Source organism: Mirounga leonina, unplaced genomic scaffold, assembly GCF_011800145.1.
Source record: "Mirounga leonina isolate KUSES-001 unplaced genomic scaffold, KU_Mleo_1.0 Mir_413, whole genome shotgun sequence".
Lineage (NCBI taxonomy): Eukaryota > Metazoa > Chordata > Mammalia > Carnivora > Phocidae > Mirounga > Mirounga leonina.
Window position 1 is genome coordinate 815134 of NW_023270734.1, and position 15235 is coordinate 830368.

The 15235-nt window shown below is 34.8% G+C and overlaps 1 protein-coding gene across 8 annotated transcripts in view; it reads right to left on the reverse strand.

Moving 5' to 3' along the window:
- Window positions 1-15235, reverse strand: part of ZEB1 (zinc finger E-box binding homeobox 1) — a 149824-nt gene that overhangs the window by 58433 nt on the left and 76156 nt on the right. For all 8 annotated transcript variants that reach the window (XM_034987185.1, XM_034987178.1, XM_034987179.1 and 5 more), the window contains one exon: window positions 2728-2928. Coding sequence is in view for 6 of the 8 variants with exons in the window: in XM_034987178.1 (XP_034843069.1) it covers window positions 2728-2928 (201 nt within the window). In the remaining 2 variants the exon portion in view is untranslated. The remainder of the gene's footprint in view (window positions 1-2727; window positions 2929-15235) is intronic.

Genomic DNA, 15235 nt, shown 5'->3' on the forward strand with positions numbered 1-15235 from the left:
GTAGGGATGGTAGAGAGTTTGCTTTTAGTTCACTATAGTTCATCACATTGTTAAGATGTAATTCATACTAGGGGAGGATCTGCTATTAAGCTTTTAGGTGGTCCCAGGCTTTGTTTCTTCTCAGAGGCCTGAAAAACCACATCTTACGTTACTCTGGGTAGGCAAATATCCTTAAGGCCAAAGAGTCTTCTATGCTGGGCTCTGCTTACCTATATGGGCTCCTGTCCTCACTTTGATTTTTATCTATTAATGTCTATTATCTAGTTAGCTCTTTTAAAGCTTTCAAGAAGATTTATTTATTTTTAAATCTAGCATCATTAGTTATTTTCAGTGAGACAGTTCAAATAACTTATCCCAACATATTTTCAGAAACAGAACCTCTTCAATGATTTTTCATCTTTCTTTTTCCTATTTCCCTCATTCTCCTATCTCCCCCTTTTCCAGAAAAATCATTACCTTCTTGTTTCCATATTAACACTTTGGATTAACTATACCAGTGGATCAATTCTGGCCCCAGACAGGAAATATATATGAAAATCCTTGCTCCCAAAAGTTCTGAGCTCAGTATTATAGTTTAACAAGTTAATAGCTCTGTTATTAATGAAGTGTGATAATAAATAAGCAATTTAATTTCTCTGGGTTCTACTTTCTAGAAGCCTGTGAATTGTCAGTCCTTACTTCTGTTACCTTCCATGTAATAACAAACCAAATCTTATATACTCTACCTCCTACATTCCTGTTAAATCTCTCCCTTTTATTCTCATTCCAAGGGCCATTTCTTTAGTCCAAAACTCTCATCATTGCCTGCATTTTCATAGCTTCTTTACTGAAGGTGCTACCTGTCTGTACACTCTCTCCCTCCAAAATTCATTTTCCATATTGCTACCAGACTTATTTCTAAAGTATGTATCAATGATGTTCTCACAGCTTCTAAGGTAAAAGTTCAAATTCCTTGACTTAGCACACAGTGCCCTTCATAGTCTTTTCCTTGTTTACTTCTCTGATCTCATTTTCTGTAAACACCACTTGTTCAAGCCTCTATGGCTTCATGTATATTGCTTCTTCTGCTGGAAATATCTTCTTTTACTTCTCCTTTACCTAATCAACCTCTACTGGTCCTTTATAATTTAAGACCCGCACTGTTTCACTCAGAAATTCTTTTAGGACTTTTCTTCCTCTCTCTGATTTGGATTTTCCTGCTTAATGTTTCCACAGAATCCTAAATTTACACCTACATCAAACTGTAATGAATTTGTGACTTATTTATCCTTCTCACTCACTAAACTATAAGCACTTTTAATATAGAGACAGTCTTATTCAAGTTTGCAACTCCATTCCTGCAGAATTTGCTTAATGGACCAATGAACAATGTTATAAAATGAGGGGGGCAGTTACATGATTTTGAAAGTTCTTTGTTAGCTATAAATTTGTCCTATTATAGAAATCTTAACTACTGCTGTACTGTGCCTATTATTAGATCCACATTTTATCTAAGCTTCCACATTTTATCTAAGCTTCCACATTTTCGTATCTAGATTCTCTGACCAGCAAACTTGACTCATTTCCCCAGACTGCCTAAACTGAGTTCTGATACCTTATTTAGCCGACTTCCCCAAATCTGAACTCTCGCTGGGGAGCTTTCATCTTTGACTGACTTTGAATGTGATCACTTGTGCATGCTCCTCTTTGCCTTTGCTGATGCCCCTATTCCTGATCCCCAATCCCTCTAATTCACAATACCTGCTTTCTTCACATTCTTCTGTTTTTACACCACTGTTGTTTAAATCCTGGCAAGACAGGCTAAATAATTTAATTAGTTTTATTAGGAAAAGCAGAGAGGAGGAATTTTCAATCTAGAAGAAAAAACTATAGTCCAATTTCTTCATTTGACAGATGAGGAAGAATTTTAAATATTCAATGTAAGTAAGTAGAGAGACTTTACTAATTCTTCCACTCAACCATGCTTGAGATTAGTAAAAGTAAAAATTTTACTTGAGTGAAAATTCACAGCATTATGAAATATGGGAGAAGGGAGGGAAGGGGAAAGGATGAGGAGGGGGAGGAGGAGGAAGAAGCTTTCAAACAGGGCGCCTGGGTGGCTCAGTTGGTTAAGCGACTGCCTTCGGTTCAGGTCATGGTCCCGGAGTCCTGGGATGGAGTCCCACATCGGGCTCCTGACTCGGCGGGGAGCCTACTTCTCCCTCTGACCCTCTCCCCTCTCATGCTGTTTCTCTCTCTCTCTCTTTCTTAAATAAATAAATAAATAAATAAATAAATAAATAAATAAATAAATAAAATCTTTAAAAAAAAAAAGCTTTCAAACACTAAAAATACTCCTATGATTTAACTGTTTGGGGATTTTTGTTGAGTTATGTTATAATTTTACTGTAGCAAAATATAATCTGTAGGTTTCTAAGTAGATTCTTCATTTCTAGAAGTCACAATATAAAATTAAAGGTAGGTTCAGTTATATCAACAGTATATGGAAAGCTTGATTCTGGTTAAAAAAACACTAAAATTCAATATCTTATATGCATTGCACAAATAATCAGATTGACTATTATTCTGTTTCACAATAAACTTTTTGTTTAAGTGGGACACCTTCTATTGATTAATAGACATGTTTAAAGATCATTTCAAACTTTTCATCAAATTTATCTCTTCACAGTTAATATATATTTTTTAAAGAATCAAGAGACTAGAATATTATGAAAAAATTAAACTTACCATCATCCTCCCAGCAGCTCTTAGCACTGCCTTCTCTTTCACTGCTCCCCGGTAACACTGTCTGGTCTGTTGGCAGGTCATCTTCTGGCACACCACCTTCACAATCTGCTGCATCTGTAATACTTTCTTCTTCCACAATATGGAGTTTGTCTTCATCATCTGAATCTGAATTTGTTTCTACCACAGTATTATAATTTGTAACTGTAATACAAACAAGAAACAAATAATCAAAACCAACTAGTGTAAAAATCAGTTTTTACACCTCAGTAAAAAGAAATTTTAAAAAGGACTTAGTACGAGTCTTCTATAAATAGTAACTCATTACCTTATAGCAACCTTTTGAAATAGACTACCTATCTACCATCTACTACTCATAACCTTGAAACCAGAAATGGAAACCAAGACATAGGAAGGTAAGTAACTTGTCCAAGATCATATAGCTAAGAAGTAGGAGGGCCATGATTTGAACCCTAGCAGTTGGTTCTATATTCTGTGCTCTTAAACTACATTAAATATCCTCTCCAGTCATAATGAGTGTATTCTATATGATACTGCTTATGCACAATTAGGGCCTCAAATCTTTAAAGCATTATAATTAAGAAGAGTTCATCTCTCCTAATAAGACAACAAAACCTCATCATATTTACCACAAGAAAGATATTTTCAAGATACAAACTGGGTCCATGCATTTCATATTAATCCCACACTGAATTTAGAAAGAATCTATCAAATCAATTTAGCCAAACTTCTACATAAGTAAGGCATGATTTAAGTAATGTTTGTATGTAAGTCTGTCATTTTGGAAAAAATAACTGACATCCAGAAGTTTTCAAATGGGCATCCTTTCCATATTTTTAATGAATTTCAATAAAATTTAACACCAGCATTATGAAGATAAATAAGTGTTTGGAATGACCTCAGTTTGCAGAATCATGAGTAATAGCTGAAAACAAATAATACATATAGTCAATATTTTTTCTTCAGAGTCCTTGTAATAATCACTCTACTGGGATAAATCATTTAGTACCACATTGGGTATGGTCGCTGGAATACCTCTTCTCAATTATTTGCAAGTTGATCCTTATTTGCTAAGCAAAGATTGAAAGGGAGAAAAAGGAATCTTTGCTTCCTTGAGATAACTAAGCAATAATTACTTTCAGTTATTCTTTTCATTTCTTCCTTAAAATTTCCAACCATTCTCGAAAGAAGGTAATAACCTAAATGTTTATGTGATATGCATATATACCCCCGCCCCATATAAATACACACACACCTGAGAGCAGGAAGAAAGAAATACAATCAGAAGTATGGATGTATATGTCACAGTGAGAATGAATAAGCAAACATCTCCAAAACTGCTTTTATAGACCTTAGGAAGACCCCTCTGTTCAAAAGACTACTGGAGTTACCCTTTGGCCCACATTAGAAATCCTTCAATATCTTGTGTCGGAAGAAAAATATCGTTTTGTTGTGTCATTAATACTTTAGTGTGAATACATTTTCCCAAATCTTTTCCCAAGAGCAAACTATTTTTTAATGTTACTATAAAGGTAATACAGGTTTAGTGCAAAAAAATCAGATAATATAAAACATGTAAAATCAGTAAAAGCCCTCCCAGGAAATATCCTTTCCTTGACTCACTCTTTAAAGATAATAATAACAGCAATTTTAATTTATCTATGCACAAGGTAGGCATGATACTAATCATTTTATATACCTTATCCTATTTAATTATAATGCAGACCTCAACTTATATACATATATATCATACTTACTATCATTTCTCTATATAAATGTATTATACATCTTTAAATACACACATATGGGATTACATTATACTGTTTGCCACCTAGTTTTTTGCCACTTAATAACATATCTTAGAAATTTTTCTCTTTCAGTAAATGTGAAGCTTTCTCATTTCCTCTCACTGGCTACACATCATTTCATTGTACTGATAGAATATAACCAATAACCTATACTGATAAAATTTATGTTTCCAAGTATTTTTTAAGGATTAACAACAAACTTTCTTATAAGTATATCTTTGGCCACTCCTTAAATACATATGTCAGGTTTACTAGTAGAGATGGAAGTGCTGAGTCAAAGGGAAAACTTATTGAAAGTAGACAGAAATGGAAACATGGGGAATTCCTTGTACTCCAGCCACACACAATGAGCAGAGTAAATTGTGCCATTTTAAGTGTGGATAAAGGGAATGATTCTCAAAGGTTGTTCCATAGCTCTCACCATGCTTGGACATGTATGGATAGTTGAAATTCCATTTTGTGAAGAGAAGGTTTAGTGATTTCTTCAGTATCTTGACTTGGCCACGGTTTTATATTGGTGCTATTCTTGCTTTTTAATGATGTAATACTGTAGTTCAATTTTATCATTATCAATTTTGTTAGCTATAGGTTGTCTAACCCTACATTTACATTTAGAGTATTTGGGGCTTAAAAAGTACCCTACAGAATTAGTCTTCAAGACATATATGTATTTTGGTTCCAATATTTGCTTGCATGCTTCATAGTTTTCACTAAGTTTCTTCTAAGCTGAGCTGCACTAGGTTCTTTTTACCCAGAGGTCCTTCACCCTGTTTTTTTCTGCCTGGGTCAGCTGTAGCCCAAAGTACTCTTCAAGAATACCTGTCACTTTCTAGGACTCTGGCCTCCAGTATGAGCTGCCATTGTGGTATGGAAGATTTTAAGTCAAATACCCAAAACCACAAAGATTGCATATATTTTATAGTTATCTTGGGAATTTTCCCAAATCATGTTTTGAATATGCGGCAAAAAACCCACCACATTTTATTGGTCAAGATGGAAAAAAGACCAATAACTATTTTCCAAGTCTTCTTACTTTCTTCTGCTTCACAGTTACTTAGCTGAGAGAAAAAGCAGTGAAAATTGCTTATATTGACTAGTGTAACTTAGAAGAAACTCAAGCTTCTGTTTCTTGATCTACTCTTTTGTGGCTCTACAGAGCTAATTTAAAAAATAGAGCCCCAGCACAAAAAGCATAAATAATAATACAGTCCCTGATAAATTCTAGTAGCCATTGAAAATGTCCATTATCTTAACTGTCTGCTCATTTATCTCCATGCCTCTATATTTTTAAACCTTTGGCTAAAAAAAATATAATGAAATTTAGTTTACCTAAAGAGAGATGCATTCTTAACAAACAGGTGATTATCACCTCTTGTTTCTGAGTTTTGATTAAAATAAAGAATTTCAAGAGAACAAAGATAAAGGAAAACAGAAAATGTAAAGTTTTTAAAATCTTTAAATATAATTTAAAATACACAATATGAATTGAAATTCCTATAGAGAAATGGTAACATTTCAATGCATCTGTTGTCACTAGAATGTGGTTAAGGACACAGTGACTTATTGGTGGTAGTTCTTGTTGGTATTACTTGCTAACATATAATGTCAGATATAACAGTATCCACTGATAAGGTGGTTGTGAGGATCTAATGGTTTAAAAATGTATTATGCTTAGATCAGTGTGTGGCACACAGTAAAGATCATAGAAGTGTCTGCCATTATTATTATTATTTTATCATCACCATCATCATCCCACTGAATATTTAGAACAATTCCTAAGAGGTAGGTATTGTTATATTTCCCTTTTATATACCAAAAAATAACCCCTTCCCCAAAACTGAAACACAACACAACAAAACTAGAGTAGCTGAGTAACCTGTTTGAGATTATTTAGCTATTAAGTTATGGAGCTGGACTCAAATCCTTACGTGCCTGATTCCACAGCTCATACACTTTAACTACTTATATATAAAGTCTACTGATTGAAAATTATTACATTAATGATAAATATTCTTAAACTTGTATTTTTGTGTTTAGCCTATTCTGGGGCTCTGGAATTCCATATTTAACAATATGCTACTAAAACATTTTCAAATGACTAAAAAATTTTAACCATCAGAATCTCATTATAATATAACTGACAGTACACCATAGGGTAATATCATCATTGCAGTCAATAACCTTTGAAAGACTTTCACATAACATGCTATTTTTAGCACTTGATTGCATGTAGTACGTATCAACTGCACTAATTAAACTCCCATGTAAACATCTGTTTCTTAAGTAATGTACAATTATAATAAAGAATTAAATAAATTAGATGAATTTAGTTAAAAAAAGGAGCAACACAATCTCAACTTCAGTCACTAAGATAAGAGCAAGATCATCTAAATGCTTTAGAAATAAGAACCCTGCCAAGCACTGTTTATTATAGCTCTGAATAGCAGGTTAGGCTTCACAGGGGAAGAGAAGGGGGGAGGGGACATATTTAACCCGCAGGTCTTTGATTCTTATCAGGTGATAACCATGGCATGTGTTGATGAAAGCCACAGGCTAAGGCCACATGTCAACATATTTTCAGGCATAAAAAGGCTTTTTTTTTTTTCCTAGAGGGAGAAGTTCTGCTTATATCATGCCATTAATACATGCTTAGCTATGTCTCACTCATTCCTATCAAACACACACACTCATCTGCATGGTAGAAAAGAAAGATAAAATCTTTCTTAGAAAAAGATGTAAGACTGATCCTTACAAAATAACATACTGTACTTCTAACAAATTGCTCCATATCCATCAGACTAACCCAGTGTCATAATTTAAGAAACACCCAGAAAAACATACATTTTGAGTCGTGTTCTCAAGAGCAATGGATTATAGCTTGATTAAGTAATAACGTTAGCACTATGCTGAGAACAACACAATTTAGGTATGAATGTTATGAAATATGAAGATAATATTTGGAGAAACTGAACAAGTATTTCCATTATTCTTTAACATCAGTTGGGACAAAACCATAACAACACCACTTAACATGTTTTTCTTATCCTGAAGAGTCCCTGGCACACTGCCTTCCACATAGTAGGTATAGAATTACTTGTTGAATTGGATGTGGGGTCACACTTCTTTTTTTCTGAGTGAAGAGATGAGTCAATATACTTAAGTTTACTGATGATTCAGGAAAATGACAAAACTGTAGTGATAACCAAAGAACAGGTAAATTAGTACACAAAATGAAAAAGAGAGGTCATCTGACAATCCTAAGGGGAGAAAACTTCTGCAAATGATGTTACTCCGGGAAAGAGGAGCTTATGTGTCCATGAAGACTATACCCAGGCATACTGTAAGTATTTGTTAATCTGGCCTTTGACTTAACTTATAGATAATATTAATATATATGTATTTTACTGTATAATAAATGTTATGACATAACATTCATATTTAATGTAACATGTAAGTAATATAATATGCACTATGTATATTATGTAGTTATATCTTTTAAAAATAGGCATCATAATGATTTTAGAGTGCTCCAAGCACAATGAACATGTTAGGTTTATTTATTTGAGAGAGAGAGAGAGAGAGAGAGCACGCATGCATGCATGTGAACATGGTGGGGGTGGGGAAGAGCAGAGGGAGCAGACTCCCTGCTGAGCATGAGGGTGAGCACCAGAACCTGACACGGAGCTGGATCTCACAACCCACAAGATAATGACCTAAGCCAAAATCACCAGTTGGTCGCTTACCATCCAGGCACCTCTGAACATGTTAGGTTTAAATAAATACTAATAGTGCAGAAAATCTGGGGGAAAGTTTTTTTAATCTCTCTCTCTAGGTAAAATCTTTTTAAATCTAGGGTGCCTATTAAATTGAATAATCACAGACTGTTTTTACATTTTCAAAATAATTTTAAAAACCTGACTCCAATGAAAGTCAGTGATTTTTTTTTAAAAAGATTTTATTTATTTGACAGAGAGAGAGGGAGAGAGAGAGAGAGAGCATATAAGCAGGGGGAGTGGCAGGCAGAGGGAGAGGGAGAAGCAGGCTCCCCACTGAGCAAGGAGCCTGAGTGGGGCTGGATCCCAGGACCCCAGGATCATCACCTGAGGCAAAGGCAGACACTTAACTGACTGAGCTACCCAGGCGCCCCAGAAGTCAGTGATTCTGACATTTATTTACCCCTGCAAAGGGTTGGTGGTTTTCAATGCCTTCATATACAAGCTAGTCATAGAATGATAACTGATAGGTGAAGGCAGGGGAGAGGGTTGTTATCATGTACAGAATCCTAGTTCTTATTTTCTCCCCTCTCTCATTATATAATCATTACTAAGTATTCTTGGGATTTGTCTCTGGTTGTTCTCTCAGTTCTTATTCTGTCCTCTTTCCCATTCTCCACAGGTCCTCTGTCTATATACCCCAACAAGAGTCACCCCAAATTACCTCTCCTTTCCCTGACTTATCAAAGTTCCCACTCATTCCGAGAGCTAATTTCAGCCAGTATAAGTACAAGTCACAAAGAGACAGATGAAACAGTTAAACAGCAAAGTTCTTTAGCAGATAAACTAAAATCAGTCCCAGGGACAGGTGGTTCCCTTGTGTGTGTGAGGAAAGTATCTAAAGACTAAAATAATTCACATGAAATTATCAGTAAGTAATACTTCCTTCATAGGAAAATATACATTTATAAAAAGGATGCTTTTTCGTCTGCCTTCTGTTCAGGTCATGATCCCAGGGTCCTGGGATCGAGTCCCACATCGGGCTCCCTGCTCTGCGGGAAGCCTGCTTCTCCCTCTCCCACTCCCCCTGCTTGTGTTCCTGCTCTTGCTATGTCTCTCTCTGTCAAAAAATAAATAAATAAATAAATAAAATCTAAAAAAAAGGATGCTTTTTAATTTATAGGACTGTTACTTGTAGAATACAGGCTGGATAACAAAATCCAAGTGAAGTGTGAAGGCTGAATTAAAAATACAAATGCAGAAATTATTGAGTCAAAAAACAGAGAAGCCATATAATTTTAAATCAATCCAAAAGCCAGATCTTTGAAGAATCAATAAAATAGATAAATCACTAGCCCACTTAATCCTAGAAAAAATTGAGAGGTACAAGGATTCAATATTAATGCAAACAGAGAAGTAATTATAGCTATAAAGGAATTTAAGAGATTTACTTTAGAAATATTTTCTACAAATCTAAGCAAATAAATTTAAAAATTTGGATGAAATACAATGGGTGTTATACACAAACAATGAATCATGGAACACTACATCAAAAACTAATGATGTAATGTATGGTGATTAACATAACATACTAAAAAAATTTGGATTAAATAACTTTCTAGGAAAATATTAATGATTATAACTACATCTATTATTTTATAGAATTTATAAAATTATACAAGAGATGGCAAATGTAGACAGATGATAGAATAAATTTAGGAAGACATCAAAGAGCTAACCACCCAAAAATTGCCAGGTGTTTTCCCAGGTGAATTTCTTCAGATCTTCAAAGGACTGATAATTCTGTTGCTTTTTCAAGAGAGGAAAATGTAAAGAGCCTAAATTCTTCCTATGAAGCCAGCTTCCTAACAGTCAACTAAATCTAAGAGCATACTTGTATGCATGTGCACGCACATGCACATACACCCTTATAAACTCAGTCTCACTGATGTAAAAATGTTAAATAAAATATTAAATCCAGTGGTACATTAGAAGTTAAGTAAAGCAAGCATTATTCAACATTAGGAAATATATAAGTCCACCATCTTAACATAGTAAAGGATAAACAATATGACTTCTACAGACCATGAAAGGCATTTGATAAAATTCTCTATTCCTTGCTGATACTTTTTCATAAAAATAAAACAAGGCAGTATTATGATAAATGATTATGTATCAGAGGCATTTCTAAGATAAAGATGTTTACTGTCATCATTACATTAAGCTAATTTTTAAAAAATGACAAAAGGAAAAAGCACAAATAGTGGAAAAGAGAAAGCAAAATTATTATTTGCAAGGGATATGTTGATGTTTTTGGAAAAATCAAGAAAAATTACTGCAAAAAACTACTAGCAATTAGAAATTTGGTAAATGACTAATTACAAATTTAATAGAAAAAATCAGTAGCTTTCCAATAAACAATAACATGCTAAAAACATAACAGAAGAAAAACTCAATCTCTATCAACTCTATCAAAAGATAACCCATGAAGGCCAAAAAAAAAAAAAAAAACCCAAAAACCAAAAACAAAACAAAAAACAAGGACCTATATAAAGAAGATTTTAGCATTCTCTTGAGAGTTATAAAAATTCAAAGGGATACATGCACCCTGCTGTTTATAGCAGCATTATCTACAATAGCCAAATTATAGAAATAGTCCAAGTGTCCATCGACTGATGAATGGATAAAGAAGATGTGTGTGTGTGTATACACACACACACACACACACACAAACAAACAATGGAGTATTACTTGGCCATAAAAAAGGATGAAATCTTGTCATTGGCAATGATGTGGATGGAGCTAGAGAGTATTATGCTAAGTGACATAAGTCAGTCAGAGAAAGACAAATACCGTATGATTTCACTCATATGTGGGATTTAAGAAACAAAACAAACAAGCAAAGGGGTAAAAAAGAGGCAAACCAAGAAACAGACTCTTAATTATAGAGAACAATGTGATGGTTACCAGAGGGGCGGGGGTAGGGGGATGGGTGAAATAGGTGATGGCAATCCAGGACTGCACTTGCTGTGATGAGCACCAGGTGTTATATGGAAGTGTTGAATCACTATATTGTACACCTGAAACTAATATTACACTGTATGTTAACTAACTGGAATTGAAATAAAAACAAAAAAGAAGATTTGAATAAATGAAAAGACATACCTTGTATTTGGATAGAATGATTTCATATTATAAAGATGTCAATTCTACCTAAAATTATGTATAAATTCAATACAATTCTGATCCAAATGTTAGCATGATATTTTAGATTCTAAATCTAAGTGATTTAGGCCAAATGATTCTAACATTTACAAGGAGAGGTAGGAACACAATCTCTGGAATGAACCTGTCTGACTCAAACCACAGCTTCACCACTGACTATCCATGTCACCTTGGGCATGTTTCTTAATCTTCTCATGCCTCAGTTTCTTCATTTCTAAGGTGGGGATAACGTCCCTAATAGGACTGTCACAGTGATAAAAATAATTATATATGCAAAAAACTTAATGTAGTACTGCACGTAAGTGCTCAATACACATTGTTAGTATTATTACTTTCTAGAAAAAGAAACACAAAAATATTCAAGAAAATTCAGAGAAAGATAGTAATTGTGGTGGTAGGAGAACAAGGACTAGCCATGCCAGACAAAAAATGTATCTTGAAGCTATAGAAATGGAAACAGACTTGTACTAGTACAGGGATAGGCAGAAAATTAATGGACTTAAATAGAATCCAGAAATAGATCCCTCAGACTTATGGTAGTCTTACTAATCAGATTCCACCTCACAATTTTAACCAAAATGAAATTTACATGAATTGGAGATTTTAATTACAGAAAAAGGAATCATAAAAGTAATAGAAGAAAATACAGGCAAATCCTTTTACAGTCTTGGAATAAGAAGGGCTATTATAAGCATAATACAAAACCCATGACTGTGCATAGAAAAAATTTCAAGTCAAAAGGCAAATGACAAACTGTAAAAAATATCTGCAATACATGTTACCAAAGACTGACTTTTTTTATTATACAGAGAATTCTTAAATATTCATGGGGAAAAAAAAGGAACCACCCAGTAAGAATATGCAAAGAAAATTCACACACACAAATATGAATGGACAATAAACATGTAATAAAATGTTCAACCTCACTAATTAAAGAAATACCTACTTTAATCCAATATCATTACAGTCACTCTTTGCATACACTCTTAACTCCCCTGCCTTTCTCTCATTTAAAAACCCTATTCTGGCTCAACTCCTATTTTGATTAAGTCTACAGAATCCCAAATTCTATACCTCAGGCCCTTTTACTGCAAAGCTTCTTGAGAAAGTTACCTACACTTGTCTCCAATTTGTTTTTTCCTATTCTCTCTTAAACCCACTCTGGTCACAAAACTGTTCTTGTCATGATTTATGAAGGACCTTTACATTGTTAAAGGCAATGACAATGATCAATCCTCATTTTATCTGACCTACTAGCAGCATTTGACAGAAAATCTCTCCTTTTCAAACTAATCTCTTCTCTCTTTTTAAAAAAATTTTATTGTTATGTTAATCACCATACATCATTAGTTTTTGATGTAGTGTTCCATGATTCATTGTTTGCGTATAACACCCATTGTTCCATTCAGTACATGCTCTCTTTAATACCCATCACCAGGCTAACCCATCCCCCAACCCCCTCCCCTCTAGAACCCTCAGTTTGTTTCTCAGAGTCCATAGTCTCTTATGGTTCGTCTCCCTCTCCGATTTCCCCCCCTTACTTTTATCCTTCCTACTATCTTCTTCTTTTTTTTTTTTTTAACATATAATGTATTATTTGTTTCAGAGGTACAGGTCTGTGATTCAACAGTCTTAGACAATTCACAGCGCTCACCATAGCACATACACTCCCCAATGTCTATCACCCAGCCACCCCATCCCTCCCACCGCCACCACTCTAGCAACCCTCAGTTTGTTTCCTGAGATTAAGAATTCCTTATATCAGTGAGATCATATGATACATGTCTTTCTCTGACTAATCTCTTCTCTTGACTTCCTTGATTTCCCTAACTCACTGCTGCCTTTCCATTTCTTTCCTCCACCTCCTGGACTTCAATCTGTCTCATGGCTCTAAATACCATTTGAGGACTCCCTGCTTTATATCCCAGTCCAAACTCCTCTGCACTCCAAACCCAACTCCCTACTTGACATCTCCACTTGGAGGTCTAAGCAAACATGCCACATCCAAAACCCAAGTCTTGATCCTCTCAGTATTCTCCATTTCAGTCAATGGCATTTCTACTCTTCGATTTGCTCAGGATAAAACTCTCTTGGTGTCAGTTTTGACTCCTTTCCCCACACCCACCTCCCTCCCCTCATAACCCACATCTAATCTAGAGAGAAGTATCTTAATATTTGGCAACTGACCCCCTTACCACTAACTACCCCCCCCAACCTCCCTGTTCTAAGCCACCATCTCTCAGCTAGAGTGTTGCTACTGGCTCCCATCAGGTCTCCTTGCCTCCACTTTTGCCTTCCTATACAGCGCTATCAACACAGCAGCCAACACAATCCTTCTAGAGCATTAAAAAAACTCTGTTATTCCTCTACTCAAACCATCTAATCGCATCCCACCTCACTGTGATCCAAACGCTCTTCATGAGCTGGCTCCCATTCATCCATTATCTCTCATCTTCTACTTTATACTTGCACACTTCATTCCACATACACTGGCCTCTTGCCTCAAAGCTTATGTACTTCTTGCTGCTCCACTTGGAATGTTCTTGGAGCATGCTCAATTTTACCTGCTTAGTGAGGTCTTCTATGAGCACTCCATTTAAATTTATAGACCTCCTTCAACCAAGAGCATACCCCACTCTCTCCTGTAATTTATTTCTTCTTAAAATACGTATCACCAACTGCCATAATATTTTATTATTTTTTATTGTCTCCTTTCACTAGAATGTAAGTCCATGCAGCCAGAATTATTTTTGTTTTGTTTTGTTTACTGGCTGTGTCCCCTGCATGTATAACACTGTCCATTAAGTATTAACTGCTCAATAAATGTTTAATAAATTGGCAAAAAAAATTCTCCATAACACAGGGTACATGCAAGAGTTAAGGAAATGAATACACATTTACACGCTGTTGTGTTAATTTGTTGTTTATCAAAACAAATTTTTATTTTTAATTAATTTTATCAAAATATAAAATGTTTTACCTGTTCACCCAGAAATTTCTTGGCATTCACCCTACAAATTAACTTACACATGTGTGCAAATATAGATACATAGGTTTATCTGCAAACTTGTCATATTATAGAGAAATGTGACAATAAATAATTCAATGCTAAATTAAGAGTGATGTAGAAAATAAATACCAGAGGATTCTCTACCCCTTTTATGCCCTGCTAATGTTCCAAAGAAATAAAATTTTAAATACTTTTTTTTATTTGAAATATGTTGTTGGAAAATTAAATGGATTTGAATTGAGGTACCAAAGAATTCCTGGTGGTTTTGTTTTACCTGGCTTACCTAAAAAACAGTTAAAATGGTAATCATCTGTGAATACAACCTAGTCAGAAAATAAATAAATAATATCCAATAAACTAGAAGACCATGTGAACTCACCCCTACTCACATTTTCATATAAATTTTATCTTAGAGTAAATGGACTTAGTGGTGAAAAAAGTGGGCATCTTGGAAAAATACAGATAAATGGAAACTTTAGTCCCATATGTAGAAACACAGAAAAGGGGTATTTTTATTTTTATTTTTTAAAGATTTTTATTTATTTGACAGAGAGAGAAACAGCGAGAGCAGGAACACAAGCAGGGGGAGTGGGAGAGGGAGAAGCAGGCTTTCTGCTGAGCAGGGAGCCCGATGTGGGTCTCGATCCCAGGACCCTGAGATCATGACCTGAGCCGAAGGCAGACGCTTAACGACTGAGCCACCCAGGCGCCCCGAAAAGGTATTTTTAAAGTGT